Below are 21052 nucleotides of genomic sequence, written 5' to 3'. Positions count from 1 at the left end.
CCGTGGCTCGGCTCCAAGGCTCCTCCCGGGGCCAGGAGCGCTGCCGGCCCCCCCGGGCCGTGCCACGCCGCGGGGCCGGGCTCGCCGCCCGCACTCCGGGCCGGTCCCGCGGCTGGAGCCGGCCCAGCGCTGCCATCTGGAAGCCACATGAGGCTGCACACCGAGCTCTGCCGCCCCCCTCCCCACCCTCCCGGCTCGGATGAAAGGTGAAACGCTGCAAAAAAAGCCGCTTGAAACCTGGGCTCGCTGCCTTTTTTCCCCTTTACGCTGGAAACAAAAGAAGGGGACGCTTGTGATCCACAGAGGCTTTTTCGGGAGGGCTCCTCCATTCTTTTTTTTTTTTTTTGCTTTTCCTCGCTCCAAACGAATCACTTTTCCTGCTCCCCTGAAGGCGGCACGGCCGTGGGGCCCCTCACAAAAGGCTTCCCTCTTCCAGGCTGCTAATTAGTCGCTGGAATTAAGCGGGAGCGTGCGGGAGCCAAACTCCTTGCAGATGTTGCCAGCCCAGCCCCGGAGCACGCGCCTGCTGCCGGGGGGACTCGTGCCAGCCGCCCCCTCCCCGCTCCTGGGACAATGGCACCGCCCCAGAGCCCTCCGAGGTGACAGCAGAGCCCGGCTGATGATCTGCCCCAGCCCCGGGGGGATCTGTGCGCTCTGAGGGGGTCAGGATGTCCCCAAACCCCTCCGGGGGCAGGGGTGGCATGGAGGAGGCTCTTGGAGGAGGCTCTGAGGAGGTTTCGCTCCCCAAGGGTGCGTGTGGGGTCAGAGGATGCTCTCAGGGGATGTTCTGCTCTTGGGGGAATGGTCTTAGGAGGAATTTTCAGAGGGATGCTCTTGGAAGATGCTCTTCCTTTGAAGGATTCTTTTGTAGGAATTCTCTGGGGAGATGCTCTTTGAAGGATTTTGTGGGAGATTTTTTTGGGAGATGCTCTTTAGAGGATGCACTTTGGGGGATGCTCTTTAGGGATTTCTTTGGGGGATGTTGTTTGGGGGATGCTCTTGCAGGATGCTCTTTGGGGGATTTCTTTGGGGGATGCTTTTTGGGAGATGCTCTTGGAGGCGGGTTGCTCTTCCATGTAAGGATTCTTTTGGGGGGGATACTCTTCCCTTGAAGGATTCTTTTGTAGGAATTCTCTGGGGAGATGCTCTTTGAAGGATTTTGTGGGAGATTTTTTTGGGAGATTTTTTTGGGAGATGCTCTTTAGAGGATGCTCTTTGGGGGATTTCTTTGGGGGATGCTCTTGCAGGAGGCTCTGGGGGGAGATGCCCTTTGAAGGATTTTTTGGGAGATTTTTTTTGGGAGATGCTCTTTAAAGGATGCTCTTTGGGGGATGCTCTTTAGGGGATTTCTTTGGGGGATGTTTTTTGGGGGATGCTCTTGGAAGATGCTCTTCCTTTGAAGGATTCTTTTGTAGGAATTCTCTGGGGGATGCTCTTTGAAGGATTTTGTGGGAGATTTTTTTGGGAGATGCTCTTTAGAGGATGCTCTTTGGGGGATGCTCTTTAGGGGATTTCTTTGGGGGATGTTTTTTGGGGGATGCTCTTGCAGGATGCTCTTTGGAGGATGCTCTTTAGGGGATTTCTTTGGGGGATGCTTTTTGGGAGATGGTATTGGAGGAGGGTTGCTCTTCCATGTAAGGATTCTTTTGGGGGGGATACTCTTCCCTTGAAGGATTCCTTTGTAGGAATTCTCCAGGGAGATGCCCTTTGAAGGATTTTTCATGAGATTTTTTTGGGAGATGCTCTTTGGGGGATGCTCTTTGTGGGATTTCTTTGGGGGATGCTTTGTGGGAGATGCTCTTGGAAGATGCTCTTCCTTTGAAGGATTCTTTTGTAGGAATTCTCTGGGGGGATGCTCTTTGAAGGATTTTGTGGGAGATTTTTTGGGAGATTTTTTTGGGAGATGCTCTTTAGAGGACTCTCTTTGCAGGATGCTCTTTAGGGGATTTCTTTGGGGGATGCTCCTGCAGGAGGCTCTGGGGGGAGATGCCCTTTGAAGGATTTTGTGGGAGATTTTTTTGGGAGATGTTCTTTGTGGGATTTCTTTGTTGGATGCCTTTTGGGAGATGCTCTTGGAGGAGGGTTGCTCTTCCATTTAAGGATTCTTTTGGGGGGGATACTCTTCCCTTGAAGGATTCTTTTGTAGGAATTCTCTGGGGGGATGCTCTTTGAAGGATTTTGTGGGAGATTTTTTTGGGAGATTTTTTTGGGAGATGCTCTTTCGAGGATGCTCTTTGGGGGATGCTCTTTGGGGGATTTCTTTGGGGGATGCTCCTGCAGGAGGCTCTGGGGGGAGATGCCCTTTGAAGGATTTTGTGGGAGATTTTTTTGGGAGATGCTCTTTAGAGGATTTCTTTGGGGGATGCTTTTTGGGAGATGGTATTGGAGGAGGGTTGCTCTTCCATGTAAGGATTCTTTTGGGGGGGATACTCTTCCCTTGAAGGATTCTTTTGTAGGAATTCTCCAGGGAGATGCCCTTTGAAGGATTTTTCATGAGATTTTTTTGGGAGATGCTCTTTGGGGGATGCTCTTTGTGGGATTTCTCTGGGGGATGCTTTGTGGGAGATGCTCTTGGAGGAGGGTTGCTCTTCCCTTGAAGGATTCTTTAGTAGGAATTCTCCAGGGAGATGCTCTTTGTAGGATTTTTTGGGGATGCTCTTGCAGGAGGCTCTGGGGGGAGATGCCCTTTGAAGGATTTTTTGGGGGATGCATTTTGGGAGATGCTTTTTGGGAGATGCTCTTTGGGAGATTTCTTTGGCAGATTATTTTTGGGGATGCTTTAGGAGGATGCTCTTTGGAGGGTGATCTTCAGGGGATTTCTTTGGGGGATGCTTTTTGGGAGATGCTCTTTGGGGGATGCTCTTTGGGGAATGCTCTTTGGGGATGCTCTTCGGGGGATTTCTTTGGGGGATTTCTTTGGGGGATTATTTTTGAGGATGCTTTTGGAGGATGTTTTTTGGAAGGCTGCTCCAAGAAGATGCTCTGGAGAGAATTTTTTGGGACAACGCTCTGGGGGGGGGGGGGAGTGTTGTGATTAAAAGGAATTAAAAGGGACAGTGGCTTGTCCCAAATGGGAGCAATGGTGAAGTCAGGATGAGCATCCACATTTCAAGGCTTTCACATCCCTTCCTCACTGCCTGAATCACGTCACCTTTCTCCACTCATGGCTGTGTAATTTCCGTATCTCCTGGAGTCCCCATTTGGCATCAGTGAAGACCCACAAATTGTCTGTGCACACCCAAGGCTCTTTTCTTGTAAGAGTGGGAAGAGAGAGAGCTGAGGACACCCTCACCCAGGCAGATCCTCCTCACAGCCCCCCAAAGTGGATGGAAGAGGCACCTTAGGGAATCCCACAGCAGTGAGGACCCCAAAACCCCTGGAAACAAGGAATCCACCCAGCACGCCGCCGCTTTGGCCAAGATTTGGGGGTGAAGCCAGGAAATCCAACCTGGGGGTGCCCCCCTGGGCTGTCCATGCCCTCGGGGGGGTGGCACTCACCTGGGCAGCGGTAGAGCTTGCGGGCCTGGGCAATGTCCCCTTTGCTGAGCCGTGTCCTCTGGCCGATGGCGGGCCGGACGCCGTTCACGTCGTATTTGGGCAGGATGGTGTCCAGGAAGATGCCCCTGGGGCAGGAAAGGGATGAGCTGGGTGGGAATCGCCGGCCCTGCGGCCTCACCACCGGGGAAGGATGCTAAAAACGGCCTGGCTGATTAAAGCAGCCTGGCTAATTAAAGCCTGCGGGCCGGTGAGTCAGCGGGGACGTGTCCGTGGTGGGGACAGCAATTCCCTGCTCTGAGAAGGGACATGAGGGCTTTCATCCCACCCAGAACGCCAATGGGAACCTTTCTTGGAGGGAATGAACTCTGTCCACAGCTGCTAACCACCCTCAGGGGTTGGGGACACCGTGCCACTGTCCCCAGGATGTGAGGTGACAGCAGGGGACAGCCCAGGCTGTACCTGGAGAAGGTGTTCCTGGCGTAGTGCATGATGCTGTCAAAGTCATAGGTCTCCCCCAGCGACTCCACCTCCTCAGGCTCCATCTTGAGGAAGTTGTATTCCTGCCCTGAGGAGCACAGCACGGGGGCACTGCCAGGGGAACCCCAACTTCGGCAGCGGAGATGAAGAAGAGGAGGAGGAGGAAGAGGAGGAGGAGGAGGGGGAGGAAAGCTCATCCCCACCTGGCTGGATGTTCTCCCTGATGATGGAGACGTGGTCATCCCTGTCAGGGCGCGTGTGCTCGTGCCAGAAGCCGATGACGTGGCCCAGCTCGTGCACCACGATGCCGAACTTGTCGCAGTTTTTGCCGATGGAGATGGCCTGGGGTCCCCCTCCCCGGCGGCCCACGTAGGAGCAGCACCTGCAGGGGAGCAACCAGCTGGGTCCTGGCTCTCTGCTGTGGACGTCTGTCACAGGCATCTTGTATGAAAAATCCTTTCCTTAGGATTTTCCCTCCTGAGAAGCTGAGAGGCCTCAGGAACAAAATGTACCCAATGGTTATCTGCTGCTGTGGAATGCAACAGGTGCATCTGGGATTGCTCTCATGTGGTTGTTTCTAATTAATGGCCAATCACAGCCCAGCTGGCTCAGACTCTCTGTCCGAGCCACAAACCTTTGTTATCATTTCTTCTTTTCTATTCTTAGCCAGCCTTCTGATGAAATCCTTTCTTCTATTCTTTTAGTATAGTTTTAATGTAATATATATCATAAAATAATAAATCAGCCTTCTGAAACATGGAGTCAGATCCTCGTCTCTTCCCTCATCCTCAGACCCCGGTGGTCACGGTCACAGACATCCTGGTGATCTCCCCCAGCCAGGAGAATCAGGTCCCAAAAAACGCTGGGCATGTGGGAATCATCCCTGATACAGAACCTCAGGCATCCTGCCCATGTGAGCAACTCGAGCCTCAGCTCTGCCTGGAAACTGGGAGAGCTCAGCTGCTGGCATGGCATGGCCCAGCACGGCATGGCCCAGCTGCACCAGGCCCACATCCCCTGGTTCTGCTGCCAGGGGTGCCCACCTGGAGCCATCCTCGCCCCTGCCCTGCAGCTGAGCTGCTCCATCCCCGCGCTCTGGACCCGGGCTCAGGGTTTGCGCCCACGCAGGGGCTCCCATTCCAGGGGAAATCCTCCTCCTAACCACCATCTGCTTGGCCAGGGCCGTGCCCTGACGTGTGAAGATGCTGAGCTCGTCCAAACCCCTGTTTCCTTTGGCTCCGGCCCCGCTGCAAGCCCGGGCTGGTGCCGCGCCACCGACCTCATCCCCCGGCGGTGAGCGCCGAGCTCCGGCACCTCCTGCACCCCAAACAGACGGATCCCACCCCAAAACCGAGCCCCAGAGCGGGTCCTGGAGCAGCCCCCACGTACCCACAGGGCCGGTAGGTGAACACGATGTAGCTGTCCTCGTCGTTGCGCTCCAGGAAGGTGACACACGTGTGCTTCTCCCAGTGGCGCATGGCCTGCCGGAAGATGGCTCGCTGGCTGCCTGCGGAGGGGCGGCGGGGGTCAGCCCGGCGGGGAAACTGAGGCACGGCGGGGCCGGACAGCCCCGGGCGGGCTGGCTGGCTGGCACTCACCGCTGAAGTTGCCGCTGATCACGTAGGGGATGACCCCGTCCGGCCACACCCGCTCGGGCCGGGACGTGGCTGCGCGGCGGCTCCGGGAGCGCTGCCGGCCCCGGCGGCGCCGGGGGTGGCCGGGCCGGGGGCTGGTGGCGTTGGTGCCTGTGGGGATGGGGGGGTCAGCGGGGGCGGGAGGAGGCGGGCAGGGGGCGCTGGGGGCGGGCACGGGGTACCTGAGGAGTTGGAGGGCGGGCGGGTGATGGTGTGACGGGCCAGGTCCACCACGCGGTCCACCTGGAAGAGCTGCAGGTCCTCCTCGTCCAGGGCGATGTCACCCAGGAAGGCGGCTGGGAGGGGGACGGGAGGTGTGAACGCTCCTTTGTGGATCCCAAATCCCATCGGGTGCCTCCCCCCAGCCCCTCCACACCTGGCAAGCCCCTTCCTCCCCCTCCTCCTCCTCCTCCTCTCTCTCTCTCTTTCAGCTGAGCGTGGTACTGGCCGGGCTCCCCCCACTCCCCAGCAGCTGGAGCCAGCCCCACTCTCACATCTGGATCGCATAAAACCCATCCATCACTTTTTAGAGTTTCTATTATTATTTTGTGTTGCAAAACTGCCTTTTCCCCCCCGCCGACTTTTGCTGGCTTTAGGACCCCCTTCCTGCTCGGCTCTTGCCCCCCAGCCCTGAGCGAGCTCCGAGAGCCCCAGGATGCTCCAAGCAGCGACCTCTGAGTCATCTCCGAGCACTGAGCGGAGCCATCTGGGCCGGGAAGCTCCCGCTGTGCCCAGAGCCCGCAGGAGCGGGGCCGCCGTCTGCCGGGACCCCCCTCCTCCAGCAGCATCACGGGGCTGGAGGACACAACCCTGCTCATAACCCTTCCTCCTCCTCCTCCTCCTCTCTGTCGTCCATTTGGCGGCCCCTCCGGGGACACCGGGGCTGGCTGAGGTCAGGCCGCGGCTCCGGAGGTGGGGTGCGGGTTCCTCACCGGTTTTGGGGGTACCTGGGGAGAGCAGAGGGTGCCTGGAACCCCCTGGCCTCGGGCAGCGCTGTATTGGGGTGGCCGGAGCAGCTCAGGGGAGGAGGGCGAGCGGAGCCAAGGTCGCGCTCCAGGCAGTTTGCAAATGGCTCCCTAAAGAGCCACTAATTTATGAAGGCGAGGCGGGACAATCAGGATAACCCTGAGAGGTCCAGAGAGCCGGCCCGGGGTGAGAGGAGCTGCCGTGGGATCAGAGGAGCAGACTGGATCCCATCCCTTTCCACGGCCCCAGCCCAAACCTCGCTGCACTGGCGGCCTGGAGCGCTTTGGGGTGAATCGGCCGCATTTTGGGGCTGTCCCCAGCACTGACCGCGGGGTGAATCCCATCGGGGGAGGCTCCGGGGTGGAGAGCAGACCTGTGGCAACGCCGAGGGAAGAGCAAACAAGCCGGGGCCGGCACCTCCCCTGGCAGCGACCTGCGGCTGGCACGGCCAGGCTGCAATTTGAGGGCAGAGCAGAGGCAGGAGCCGGCCCCGGCCTCCCCACACCCTCCCGGGGCCGGGAGAGACGTGTCCGAACGGGCAGCGCGGGGGAGGACCGGGGCCGGGGAGCAGGACGAGCATCCCTTGCCAAGAGCTGCATGGAAAGACAAGGGAAAGTAAGCTCGCTTACAGCCCAGCAAGCGCCGGCGGAGCCAAGTGATATAGAAACCATATGTGAGGGATTTGGGAGCCGTGAGAGAGCCGGGCAGGCCGGCCCGGGGATGTGGGGCTGCTTTTGCCGCGGGTTTGAGGCAGCTGAGCTCCCCCAGAACCCCCCAGGGCACCGGGGGTGGCTCCGGGGGTGCCCCCGCAGCGATCCCTGCACGGACACGTCGGGGCCGAGCCCAGAGTGCCGGGTTGAGAAATTCCAGGTTGGTTCGGGCTCCGGTCACGTCCTCCTCCCACTCTCTCCCTGTGCACCCGTGGAATGAGGTGACACGTGGGTGTTTTGGGAGGGGGGGGTCTCTGCTCGCCAAAAGCCCCCAGACACCGTTAAAGTCCCCGAGGGGCTTCCCTGGGGACAGAGCCACGCTGCTGCCACTCATTGGTGTGGGAGAGGTGGAGGGGACACCCTGCAAGCCAAGGGGACCCTCTGCAAACAAAGGGGACGCCCTGGAAGTGAGGGAGACCCTCTGCAAACTCGAGGCTCTCTTGGCAGGAGTGATCCCAGCCCAGCTTGGAACAGGAGGAAACACCCCTCGAGGGGTCACAGCCCCTGCAGCACATCCCCTCACCCAAACCAGGGGACACAGGGACCAAACAGGTCCCCAGCCATCCCTGGAGGTGTCCTGGTGTCCCTGAGCTGCTCCTAGCCTGGGACACCGCGGGCTGAGCCACAGGGGCTGCTCTGCCGCAGAGGCCCTGAGGGCAAGGAGGAAACACCCCCCGAGGGGTCACAGCCCCTGCAGGACATCCCCTCACCCAAACCAGGGGACACAGGGACCAAACAGGTCCCCAGCCATCCCTGGAGGTGTCCTGGTGTCCCTGAGCTGCTCCTAGCCTGGGACACCGCGGGCTGAGCCACAGGGGCTGCTCTGCCGCAGAGGCCCTGAGGGCAAGGAGGAAACACCCCCCGAGGGGTCACAGCCCCTGCAGGACATCCCCTCACCCCGCCGGGGCTCGGTGCCCGAGAGACCCCAAACAGGGAACACAGATCCCCCCCCTGGAGCTACCCTGGTGTCCCTGAGCTGCTCCCAGCGTGGGACACCGCGGGCTGAGCCGCAGGGGCTGCTCCCTGCTCAGCCACAGAGGCCCCGGGGGCAAGGTCCGAGCGCGGCGGTGCCAGCAGGGGTGGGGGATGCGGTGCCAGCGATGCCAGCGGGGAGGAGGGCGCGGTGCCAGCTCCAAGGGCAGGCGTGGGGCGCGGAGCAGTCGGGAGTGACGGAGGGGAGAGGGGCATGGATGATCCCAGCTCCATCCCGGCCGCCCCCCAGAGCACCGCCGGCACTTCGGGAGCTCTGCCCCCGCCCCCCGCAGGCGGAGATAGCTCAGCCCTCCTCTGTTGTTTGACTTTTTGTGCTGTGTTTTCTTTCGGGTTCTCGGAACGCTGACGTAACCCCGGGGCTGAAGCTTTAGACAAACAAGGTTTTTCATTCGGACCAGGGCCAAAGCCCCTCAGCAGCCCATCCTGATCCTCCTGGGTCCCTCTGCTCCCTGCCCGGGATGCAGGAGCTCAGCATTCCCCTGGGCGAGGTGAGCAGTGCAGGGGCAGCCACGGGCCTGACCTCTCTGGTGTCACTGGGAGTTTGGGATGAGCCTGACCTCGGGCCCCACCAAGGCTGGGAGCTCTGGTGCAGGAGAAATGGGATGAAACAGGCGCTGGGAAGGGGCCAGGACACAAACGAGGTGTTCTGGGAGCCAGGAAAAGCAAACAGAGCCGAGGGGAAGCCTGGGCAGATCAACAGCACAGGATCACACTGCAGGGCAGCCTGGGGCAGAGGAGGCTCCGGGAGTGGAGCAGGGCAAGGAGGGACCCCCATCCCTGCCAGGATCCCACCAGAGACCCCAGACCCCCATGTGGGTCTCACCAGGCCTCGAAGGACATTGAGGAGGGACCCTCATCCCTGCCAGGATCCCACCAGAGATCCCCATGTGGGTCTCACCAGGCCTCGAAGGACATTGAGGAGGGACCCTCATCCCTGCCAGGATCCCACAAATGGAGGGAAAAATCCTCATCTTCCTGTGGGTCTCACCAGGCCTTGAAGGCACTGGGCAGGAGGGACCCCCATGCCTGTGAAGATCCCAGCAGAGGGTGGGAAAGATCCTCATATGGGTCTCAAAGGACACTGGGCAGGAGGGACCCTCATCCCTGCCAAGATCCCACCAAAGGGTGGCAAAGATCCTCATTCTCATGTAGGTGTCACCAGCTATTGAAGGACACTGAGCAGGAGGGACCCTCATCCCTGTGAAGGTCCCACCCAAGATCCTCATGCAGGTCTCAGCAGCCCTTGAAGGCACTGGGCAGGATGGACCCTCACCCTTGTGCAGCTGGAAGGTTCCTGAGCAGGAGGGACAGGAGGGACCCTCAAAGGCAGCATCAGCCCAGCCCAGCGTTCCCTCAGCAGCTCCATCCCGATCATCCCAAACCCTGTGCGAGTCCCGAGCGTCCCTGGCTGTGCAGGCAGCGTTTGGGCTGTGGAAGGAAGCAGGGATCGAACCTCTCTGCCCCAGCCGGGACCGGGATGGAAGCGCGATCTCCAATAGGTGCATCCCGGGCTGTAAAGCCACGGAGCCACCGGAGCAGCGTCCCACTGGCTCTCGGAGCCCTTAAATATGTGAGGAATGCTCCTCGCACCGCCCCTCGCCCCCGCACGCCGGCCCAGCTGCGCGGCCAAACGCGCCGGGGCCGCGGCCCGGCCAGAGGGGACCCCTCGGCTCTGCGGGGTCCCCCCAGCCCTGGGGGCTGCGCTGCCCGCGGTGGGACAGGGGGGGAGGTGTGGAAGGATTCGGAGCATCCCGGGGTTTTGGGGCTGGGGGGAGCAGCGGGGTCCCTGCAGGGAGAGCCGGGGACAGAGGGAGGGGAGCAGCGCCTCTCCCGCCCCCCGGGACTCACGGAGGGGACGCGGCCCCTCTCCCGCCCCCCGGTAGCTCTCAGCCCCTCTCCCGGTGCCCCTCGCCGGCGGCGGGACAGAGGGAGCCGCCAGCCTGTAAACGCCGGCCCGAGGAGTATTTGCTTTCCCAGAGCACCTTCCGAGCAGCAGGGCAGGCACAAAGCAGGAATTCAAGGCTGGGAGGCCAGGCTGGGAGCCAGGCCAGATCACGGCCCCTGTGCAGGCTTGGGGAAACTGAGGCACGGGGGGATAGAAGCACTCAGCACCAGCCAAGAGCTCAGATATCCCTCATTGCCATCCCCCACCTCCTGCTTCCTGCCTGGAGCATCCTTATCCCAGCTGGTGGTTTTGGGATGCCCGGGGCTGTGGGCACGGCACAGAAGCTCCAGCACAACATCCACGCTGGAGGGATGATCCCAGTCCCGAATTCCCTCCGGTGCAAGGCGCATCCTCCCTCCGCCAACGCTTCCCTGAGCACCCGTGGCCAAATTCCCTCCCCAGCCCTGGGCAGCGGCGTTCAGGCTCCAACCAAGCCCTTTGCTGCTCCGGGCCATGAAATGAGCACCGCGGAGGCTCCAATAAACATCCCGGGCAGCAAACGAATTCCAGGGGCAGGAAACTTCCGTCGGGGGCAGGCTGGGAGTGGGAGGGATGATTGGAGCACGCCAGGGGAGCCTTTTCCTTCTGCTGCTCTTCCGTGACAGCAAAAGGAGGAAAGAGCCTCGGCCAGGGCTCGGCGTGGAGGATGCCAAGGCTGAGGCACGGCGGAGCCCCGGGATGGAAGGAGCTGTGTGCAGGGAGTGAGGTCTCCCCTCATCCCCTCTGCAGCCAGGTCACCGAGGAAAACACAACCCGGGCCAAGAGCAGCAGTCCCTGTGAAAGGGAGAGCTGCTGCAAAGGAAAATATTTGGGAATTGCACTGCCAAGGGGATGTCGGGGGGGGTTGGTGTCACTTTGGAGAGGAGCCTGGTGGCAGCAGGGACAGGGAATGGAGACGGGAACAGGCCCTGACAGCCAACCCCACACACATGAGGCTCTCCTGTCCCTGTCCCTGTCCCTGTCCCTGCCAAAGGGCTCCCAGACCTCTGGGCATCCTCCCAGGGGCTCTGGCTGTAAACATCCCCCCTGTTGTGCTTCCTGTCCTCACAATCCCCCTCCCAGCACACCTTAACCCCTTCCCAAGGGGTTAACCCCGTCCCTTCCCTGATCCTGGCTCCCTGACAAACCCTTGGGGTGTTCCACTGTCTTCCCACATGCATGGAGCTTGGTTTGCCATTCCAAGTTTGCCAGGCCAAGTTTGCCACTCTGAGTTTGCCACTCAAGTTTGCCACTCAACTTTGTCACTCCAACTTTGCCATGCCAAGTTTGCCACGCCAAATTTGCTACTCAAGTTTGGAACATCAAGTTTGGCATGCCAAATTTGCCACTCAAGTTTGCTGCTCCCAGTTTTCCACTCCAAGTTTGCCACTCAAGTTTGCCACACCGAATTTGCCACTCAAGTTTGCCATGCCAATTTTGCCATGCCAAGTTTGCTATTCCAAGTTTGCCACTCAACTTTGCCACACCAAGTTTGCTATTCCAAGTTTGCCACTCAACTTTGCCACTCAAGTTTGCCATGCCAATTTTTCCACTCCAAGTTTGCCATGTCAAATTTGCCATTCCAACTTTGCCACTCAAGTTTGCCGCTCCAAATTTGCCACACCGAGTTTGCCACTCAAGTTTCCCACTCAAGTTTGCCACACCAACTTTGCCACTCAAGTTTCCCACTCCAACTTTGCCACTCCAACTTTACCACTCAAGTTTCCCACTCAAGTTCACTGTGCCAAGTTTGCCACTCCAAATGTGCCCGCAGTGACCTCCCGCAGCCCCTGGCCAGGTGATGAGCAGGACCTCCTCTTCCCACGGCTCGTTGGGATGCTGAGGGAGCCTTTTTCTCTCCAGAGACCTCCAAGAATCCTCAGCACAGCCACAGGCAAGCTGGAGGACGCGTTATTGCCCGGAAAACTCCCTTCCCGGCGAGAAATTTCGGGGAAAGCCCACGGCGATCCGTTCTCCCTCCTCTCCCCGCATCCCCTCCCGGCCGCTTTGTTCTCCCCGGCTCTCCCCGGGGCCGCCCCATCCTTGCCGCCCATGTGTTTCCCAGCCCGGATAAAGCCTCAGGAAGCGCCGTCTCCCCCCTGGGCACGACCCGCCGGCGTGAATCAGCAACCGAGGCGTTTCCCAGGAGCCGGGGAAGGGAGGGCAGCGAGCAGCGAGCCCCCGGCCCCGCCGTGGCACCCCGGGCCCCCGCCGGAGGATGCCGCCGCGCCGAACGGGTGATTACACAAAGATAAAGCAGATCCCGCGATCGGCCTGAGATTTTCCAAGGTTTTGCCGAGCCCTGAACCGCAGGCCTCCCGCCGGCCCCGGGCTCCGCGGGTGGATTTTTACCCGGCATGATGAATAAGTGACATATAACGGCTGGAAAATATTTTTGGGCAGCTTGACAAGTGTGACTGCAACCAGTAGCCTGGGCTGGCTACGCCTGGAAAGTGTAATCTAGGTGAAATCCCGGCGGCTGGAGAACTCCAGGCACGGCTGGGAAGCTCCCACAGCCGGCAAGGGGGGCTCAGACCCCCCAGCCCCGTCCGTCTGTCCCGCGGTTGTGCCACGCAGGTGATGCTGAGCTCCCCGTGGGAGTTTGGGAGAGGAGATCCCCCCCAAACCCCCACTTTGGGGGGGCTGTGTGAGCCCCCAAGGGCTCTGCACAGGAACACTGGACAGGGGGGTTTCAGCCCCCCAGTGTAGCCAAGCACCCCAAAGTGTGGATGTGGAGCTGAGTTGGGGTACAAGATGGGCTCGACCGCATCCCCCCGGTGCTGGGGGCACCCAGGGGGTCTCGGATGCCACCCCCAAAGTGCTCAGCCAGCCCCGGGTGGGGGGGATGAGCCCCACCGAGCCCCGGGGCCGCTGTCCCAGCACAGCTGGGAGCCCTTCCAGCCCTTCCAGCCCTTCCAGCGCCTTTCCCAACCCGAGATCCGACCCGGATCTGACCCGGCGGCCGCTCCCGGGCACCGAGACCTGACCGGGTGAAGGGAAACCGGGGCCACGACCGGTTCCTTCCTCCCTGACCGCCCGGGGGCTGCTCCAAGGGCTGCATCTCCCTGCGCTTTCCCGTTTTGGCATCCTTGGAAGCGACGCGGCGGCACGGGAGGCTCTTCCCCTTCCGCTGGCACCGCTGCAGACGGGTGGCATCAGCGGGGTGGCATCACCGGGGTGGCCGGCGAGCCGCGGGCAGCCGGTGGCCTCAGGATACCTCTGGCACGAGGAACACAAATCCCTCTCCCGGTGTTTTCCCTCCCCGCAGCCGCGGCGGTGGCAAAATTTTGGTGTTTCTGGCGCTGCCCGGAGCTCGGGGAGGGGTCTCAACACCCCAAAACTGAACCAAACCCTCGCATGGGATGCCAGGGGGGGTCAGGAGGATGCCAGCGGGTTCTGGCTCCCCGGAAAATGGAATTTCATCATCTCGGTCCTGTGGAGCCAAACGAGGGTGAATCCCCGGCTCGCTCCATGCGTGGCAGGGCCTGATCCCCCCCCCTCGTCCCCCACCCCCGGCTCCTGTAATGAAATTAATCCCATTGGGATCTCATAAAGGCAGGACGGGAACGGGAAGGGGGCAACAGCCGGCCCGGGAGGCGAGGGGGGGTCTCGGGGTGCACGGGAGGGGGGCGAGGAGGGGACAGCGGGGAAGCCTCGTCCCCGGCGCTCAGCTGGAGGAAGCGGGAGCGGGGGGAAGGCTCCAGCCGGCTCTGCCCGGACGGTTTTGCAAGCTTTGCTGTTTCAGCCCGGGAGGGCAGGAAGGGAAGGATTTTTGGCCAGAAAAAAGCCCTCGTGTAGACAGAGTTATATCAACAGCCGCCTTGCAGCGCAGACAATGCCAGTACAGAGAAACGTGATCCCCCGCCAGACCCCGGCCCTCGCAGCAGCCTCAGCCCTGCACGGCCCTCCCGTGCCTCAGTTTCCCCCCTCCCCAAATCCTTCCATCCCCTTTAGCTCGCACTGGGAGACGAGGATTTGCCCCCCGCAGCACCCAGTTTGTTCCCAGCCCTTCCAAAACCTGGGGAGCAGCTCCGAACCCCCTATCCCGGCACGGAGGGACCCCAGCCCGCGGTGGCACCTCCCGGGTGTCCCGGGGGGGACGAGCTTTGGCCGCGGGCTGGGGGAGAGGGGGAAAGCCAAGAGCTGCAGAGCGTGGGCTCAGGGGCTGGGGGTGCTGGCATGGGATGCAGAGGGGGGCTGCGATGGGGGGCTGGGGGCTCCCCGCCGCCTTTGACAGCTGCCGGTGCAGCCGGGAGCGGGCAGGGAAAGCGGGGCGCGGGGCCAGCCCCCCCCGCTGCTCACCCTAAGTACAACCAGCTGCACCCCGGAGCGGGACCCGCTGCTCCCCCCGTCCCCCCGAGCCCGCCCGGCCGGGACTGCCCGGGCCCGGCGCTGCGGAGCCCCCAAGTGCGTGCGGGGCACGGTCCCGCTCCCCCGCGCTCACTCCCGCAGCCGCGGCCCCCGCGCTCCCCTTTGTCCGCCCGCCCGGCCGCGCATCCCCCCGCTCCTACCGGCTTTGCAGGGGTCCTTGTAGTCCAGGGGTTCCTCGTCCTCCTCCTCTTCCTCCAGCACGTAGGAATAGTCCGGAAAGCGCAGGGCCCGGGCCAGGAGCAGGCAGAGGAGCAGCCCGCAGCTCCGCAGCCCGGCCATGGCTCCGGCCGGCGTTTTTTTTTTTCCTCTCTTCCCTCTTTCCTTCCCTTCTTCGCTTTTTTTTTTTTTTTTTTTTTTTTTTTTCCCTCGCTCTCTCTCCCTTCTTCTTCTTCTTTTTTTTTTTTTTTTTTTTTTTTTTTTAGGGAAATGAGATCTGGCGGGGGCGGGTTCAAGCGCGGAGCTCGGCCCCTGCACCCCCGGGCGCAGGGCTCGGAGCGGGGCCAGCGCCGGGGGGGGCGGAGGCGACGGGGACCTGGCCCGCAGCCCCCGCTCCTGCCCCTCCGCAGCCCCCGCGCCGGGGCTGCCCCGTCCCGTCCCGTCCCGCACCCTCCGGGTCCCGTTTCGTATCCCCCGGTACCGATCGCGCTCTCTCCGGTACCGTCCCATATCCCGGTACCGATCGTGCCGAGCCTCCCCGGTCCCGCTCCGTTTTCCCTGGTACCGATCCTGGTCTCTCCCAGTCCCGTCCCATATCCCCGGTACCGATCGTGCTCTCTCCGGGACCATATCCCCGGTACCAATCCCGGTCTCCCCTGGTCTCGTCCCATATCCCGGTACCGATCCCGGTCTCCCCCGGTCCCGTTCCATTTCCCTGGTACCGACCCTGGTCTCCCCCGGTCCTGTTCCGTTTTCCCCAGTCCCGATCCCGGTCTCTCCCGGTCCTGTTTCATTTTCCCCCATACCGATCCCGGTCTCCCCCGGTACCGATCCTGGTCTCTCCCGGTCCTGTTCCGTTTTCCCGGTACCGATCCCAGTCTCCCTCAGTCCCATCCCATATCCCCAGTACCAATCCCGGTCTCCCCCGGTCCCGTCCCATATCCCGGTACCAATCCCGCTCTCCCCTGGTTCCGTTTTCCCTGGTACTGACCCGGTCTCCCCCTGCCCTATTCTGTTTCCCCAGTACCAATCCCGATCTCTCCCAGTCCTGTTCCATTTGCTCTGGTACCGATCCCAGTCTCCCTTCCCTCAGTCCCATCCCATATCCCCAGTACTGATCCTGGTCTCCCCTGGTCCCATCCCATATCCGCAGCCCCGTTCCATATCCTGGTACCAATCCCTGTCTCCCCCAGCCCTGTTCCGTTTTCCCGGTACCGATCCCAGTCTCCCTCAGTCCCATCCCATATCCCCAGTACCAATCTCGCTCTCCCCTGGTTCCGTTTTCCCTGGTACTGACCCGGTCTCCCCCTGCCCTCTTCTGTTTCCCCAGTACCAATCCCAGTCTCTCCCAGTCCTGTTCCATTTGCTCTGGTACCGATCCCAGTCTCCCTTCCCTCAGTCCCATCCCATATCCCCAGTACCGATCCCGGTCTCCCCTGGTCCCATCCCATATCCGCAGCCCCGTTCCATATCCTGGTACCAATCCCTGTCTCCCCCAGCCCTGTTCCATTTTCCCGGTACTGATCCTGCTATCCCCTGATCCTGTTCCATTTTCCCCAGTACTGATCCCAGTCTTCCCCTGTCCTGTCCCATATCCCCGGTACCGATCCCGCTGTCCCCCTGTCCCGTTCTGTTTTCCCCGGTACCAATCCCGGTCTCCCCCAGTTCCTTCCCATATCCCCGGTACCAATCCCGATCTCTCCCGGTCCTGCTCCGTTTTCCCCGGTACCAATCCTGGTCTCCCCTGGTCCCATCCCATACCCCCAGCCCCGTTCCATATCCCAGTACCGATCCCAGTCTCCCCCTGTCCTGTTCCATTTTTCCCAGTACAGATCCCAGTCTCCCCCTGTCCTGTCCCATATCCCTGGTACTGATCCCCTGGGGTGGCCGAGGCACAGAGACACAGCCCTGTCCCCTTGCAGTGGCCCTGCCTGGGGCGTTCCAGCCTGGGAATGCTGCAGGAGGATCTGGCTCGCCCCGTGCTGCTCCTACAAACCCATCCCTCTCCTCTCACAGCACTCCCAGACTTGCATGAACTTTGTTTTTTAGGATTTTAAGTGTTTCCTGTGCTTGATGACCTCCACAGGGACACACTGGGTGACACCAGCATCCAGGCTCTGCTCCTTCCCTGCCTACCAAGCCCCCAAATCCCCTTTCTCTTCACTTTCAGGGATCTCCTGCATCCAGGGCCTGGCTCATTCCCCCAGGAATGGCAGAGTCTCCTTCACCCCTCATCTCTGTGTCGCTTTCCTCCCCCATCAGGATCATCCCAGGATGTTTTCCTCCTTATTGCAAAACCCACAGCCAGCAATTCTTTCCTCCTCAAAGCAGATAAATAAACCCTGGAAAAGCAGGCTGGCTGTGTCCCCACTCTGCCCCTCAGGTCACTCAGCTCATCCCAGGGACGGGAATTTGGGGAGCAACCTCTGGATTGCACTCCAGCCTGGAGCCCATCTCCCAAGAAAACAAACAAACTTTTGGAATCCTTTTTGTTTTCATCCCGTGCTGGGGCTGGGGAGGATGTTTGGAGTCCCTGGATGATGTCAATCCATGATGTCAGGGTCCAGCCGTGGCTGTCCAGCCTGAGATCTCCCCTTTCTCACGGAGCGCCCCAGGGAGCCCGGCCGGGCCCAGGAGCTTTTCCCACGCCCAAAACATTCCCCCAAAATCCAGCTGCAGGCTGGGCTCATGGCACCCTGCAGGACACTGGCACCAGCACTGCAAGCTGGAGCCCTACCTGGAACAGGAGCCTGGGCACCAGGATGGGAATGTCCCCATGCCAGGGGCCCTGGTGGAGATGTCACCTGGCATCAGGATGGGAATGTCCCCATGCCAGGATCCTTGGGGATGTCACCTGAGGATCAGGATGGGAATGTCCCCATCACAAGAGCCCTGGGGATTTCACCTGGCATCAGGATGGGAATGTCCCCATGCCAGGAGCCCTGGTTGAGGATGTCACCTGGCATCAGGATGGGAATGTCCCCATGCCAGGGGCCCTGGTGGAGGATGTCACCTGGCACAAATATCACCATGCCAGAGGCCCTGGTGGAGGATGTCACCTGGCACCAGGATGGGAATGTCTTCATCCCAGGAGACCCGAGGGAATGTCATCTGGCACAAATGTCACCATCCCAGGAGCCCTGGTGGAGGATGTCACCTGGAATCAGGATGGGAATGTCCCCCTGCCAGGGGCCCTGGTGGAGGATGTCACCTGGAAGGACCTGAGCATCAGGAGGAATGTCCCCATCCCAGGATCCTTGGGGATGTCACCTGAGGATCAGGATGGGAATGTCCCCATCCCAGGAGCCCTGGTTGAGGATGTCACCTGGAAGGACCTGAACATCAGGATGGGAATGTCCTCACGCCAGGAACCCTGAGGGAATGTCATCTGGCAGGGTCTGAACATCAGGATGGGAATGTCCCCATGCCAGGAGCCCTGGTGGAGGATGTCACCTCGCACAAATGTCACCATCCCAGGAGCTGTGGGGAGATGTCACCTGGAAGGACCTGAACATCAAGATGGGAATGTCCTCATCCCAGGAGCCCCAGGGATATCACCTGGCACAAATGTCCCCCATCCCAGGAGCCCTGGGGGGATGTTGGGCCTGAGGATCAGGACGGAAATGTCCCCATCACAAGAGCCCTGGGGATTTCACCTGGAATCAGGATGGGAATGTCCCCATGCCAGGAACCCTGGGGAGATGTCACCTGGCACAAATGTCTTCATCCCAGGAGCTGTGGGGAGGATGGGGACTGACCATCAGGACGGGAATGTCCCCATCTCAGGATCCTTGGGGATGTCACCTGGAATCAGGATGGGAATGTCCTCATCCCAGGAGCCCTGGGGAGATGTCACCTGGAAGGACCTGAGCATCAGGATGGGAATGTCCCCATGCCAGGAGCCCAGGGGGGATGTTGGGCTTGGGCATCAGGATGGGAAAGTCCCCACCCCATGAGCCCTGGGGAGATGTCACCTGGAATCAGGATGGGAATGTCCCCATGCCAGGATCCTTGGTGGAATGTCACCTGGCACAAATGTCCCCATCCCAGGAGCCCTGAGGGAATGTCACCTAGCAGGGTCGGAACATCAGGATGGGCATGTCCCCATGCCAGGATCCTTGGGGAGATGTCACCTGGCACAAATGTCCTCATCCCAGGAGCTGTGGGGAGGATGGGGACTGATCATCAGGATGGGAATGTCCCCATCTCAGGATCCTTGGGGATGTCACCTGGCACAAATGTCCCCATCCCAGGAGCCCTGGGGATGTCACCTGGCACAAATGTCCTCATCCCAGGAGCTGTGGGGGGATGTTGGGCCTGAGGATCAGGATGGGAATGTCCCCATCCCAGGATCCTTGGGGGGATGTCACCTGGGACAGATGTCCCCATCCCAGGAGCCCTGGGGATGTCACCTGGCACAAATGTCCTCATCCCAGGAGCTGTGGGGGCCTGAGCATCAGGATGGGAATGTCCTCACCCCAGGAGCCCTGGGAGATGTCACCTGGCACAGGCACACGGATTCCAGAGCTCCTACCTCACCCTGCCTTCCCTGCAGGGCTTCCTTGGCACCCTGGAACGTCAGTGGGCGATGCCAAGGCCTGGCACCGGCGCAGCCGTGAGGGTGGGGGACACCAGGAGCTGCCAGGAGCATTCCTGGGTCCCATCCTCAGCTCGTCCATGCCCAGAACCTGCACACAAGGAGCAGCCCTGGGTGTTCCCAGCACCTTTTCCCCACAGAACCAGGACTGGTGACCCCGGGAGGTGCCCGTGCAGTGAGAGCCTGGCACTGGGTTGTGCCCTGTGGCCACTGTCACACAGCCCAGGGGGGCTGCAGGGTGGCAGCTCCTCCTCCCAGGGATGGGACCCCTCACTCCCATCATCTGCAGGGGGGTTTCACTCTGATTTCCCCTGCCAGGACCCCCGAGGTCCCCGCTGTGCCGCAAACCTCCGGAAATGGGAATTATTGCACAAGGACCTGGCCCTGCCAACTTTCTGTCACCTCCTCCATCTGCTCCAGCCTTGGGGGGGTCTGGGGGTCAGGGAGGGTTTGGGAGGGGACGCCCTGGAGCTGCAGGAGGCCCTGGATGGGTGCCCCAGGTCCCAGCTGGCTGCAGGAGCAGCTGCCCTGGTGCCAGGGGGGAAAGGGGCTGGGGGCAGTGTGGGTCAGTGGGGCTGGTGGTCCTCACTTGGGGGGGTGGGCTCCCATTGCTGGGATGGGATGGGCTGCTCTGTGTTCCTCATCTCAGCCTCCAGTTCAGTGTCCTGATCCCAATAACTCCTGGTCCTAATAATGCCAGAATCCCATCCTAATAAAGCCTGATCCTAATAAAATCGTGGTCCTGATCCTTATTATAAAATTATAACTCCTGATTCTTATAGAACCAGCATCTCAGTCCTGATAGTGTCTGATCCCAATACACCCGATCCCAATGGCACCGATATCCCAGTCCCAACAACTCCTGATCCTAACAACACCAACATCCTGATCCCAATAATTCCTGATCCTAACAGTGCCAGCATTCCTGTCCTAATAACACCTGAGCTGAATATTTCCTGATCCCAACACCAGCTCCCTCATCCTAAAACCCCAATAAATCCCAATTCTTATAGTGCCTGATCCTAATAACACCAACATCCTGATCCCAATAATTCCTGATCCAAACAGTGCCAGCATTCCTGTCCTAGTAACACCTGAACTGAATAATGCCTGATCCCATCCTAATAAAGCCTGATCCTAATAAAATCCTGTTCATTATAACTTCTGATCCTGAACCAGCATCTCAGTCCTAATAGTGTCTGATCCCAATAACACCAGTATCCCAGTCCCAACAACTCCTGATCCTAATAACACCAACATCCTGATCCCAATAATTCCTGATCCAAACAGTGCCAGCATTACTGTCCTAATAACAGGAATGTTATTAGGAGCCTAATAATGCCTGATCCCAACACCAGCTCCCTCATCCTAAAACCCCAATAAATCCCAATTCTTATAGTGCCTGATCCTAACAACACCAACATCCCGATTCCAATAATTCCTGATCCAAACAGTGCCAGCATTCCTGTCCTAATAACACCTGAGCTGAATATTGCCTGATCCAACACCACCTCCCTCATCCTAAAACCCCCATAAATTCTAATTCTTATAGTGCCTGATCCTAACAACACCAACATCCTGATCCCAATAATTCCTGATCCAAACAGTGCCAGCATTCCTGTCCTAATAACACCCGATCTGAATAATGCCTGATCCCATCCTAATAAAGCCTGATCCTAATAAAATCCTGTTCATTATAACTTCTGATCCTGAACCAGCATCTCAG

General features: G+C 60.0%; 1 protein-coding gene across 6 annotated transcripts in view; it reads right to left on the bottom strand.

Annotated features, from left to right (window-relative positions):
* Positions 1–15026, bottom strand: part of BMP1 (bone morphogenetic protein 1) — a 31176-nt gene extending 16150 nt beyond the window's left edge. For 2 of the 6 annotated variants that reach the window (XM_071454805.1, XM_071454807.1), the window contains exons 1-7: positions 14714–15019; positions 5792–5905; positions 5574–5720; positions 5365–5482; positions 4179–4357; positions 3958–4063; positions 3499–3623 (exon numbers count right to left, since the gene is read on the bottom strand). In XM_071454805.1, coding sequence (XP_071310906.1) covers positions 3499–3623; positions 3958–4063; positions 4179–4357; positions 5365–5482; positions 5574–5720; positions 5792–5905; positions 14714–14852 — 928 coding nt within the window. In that variant the 5' untranslated portion in view covers positions 14853–15019. Of the gene's footprint in view, positions 1–3498; positions 3624–3957; positions 4064–4178; positions 4358–5364; positions 5483–5573; positions 5721–5791; positions 5906–14713 lie in introns of all 6 variants that reach the window. The other 4 variants (XR_011683820.1, XM_071454806.1, XM_071454804.1 and 1 more) reach the window with 4 other exon arrangements.
* Between the last annotated feature and the right edge of the window lie 6026 nt (positions 15027–21052).

The sequence above is a fragment of the Agelaius tricolor genome, unplaced genomic scaffold (assembly GCF_023055355.1).
Source record: "Agelaius tricolor isolate 1412-34295 unplaced genomic scaffold, bAgeTri1.0.p SCAF_41, whole genome shotgun sequence".
NCBI classification, from domain to species: domain Eukaryota; kingdom Metazoa; phylum Chordata; class Aves; order Passeriformes; family Icteridae; genus Agelaius; species Agelaius tricolor.
The sequence above is the reverse complement of the archived record's forward strand: the minus strand, read 5'-3'. Positions and strand labels throughout refer to the sequence as shown.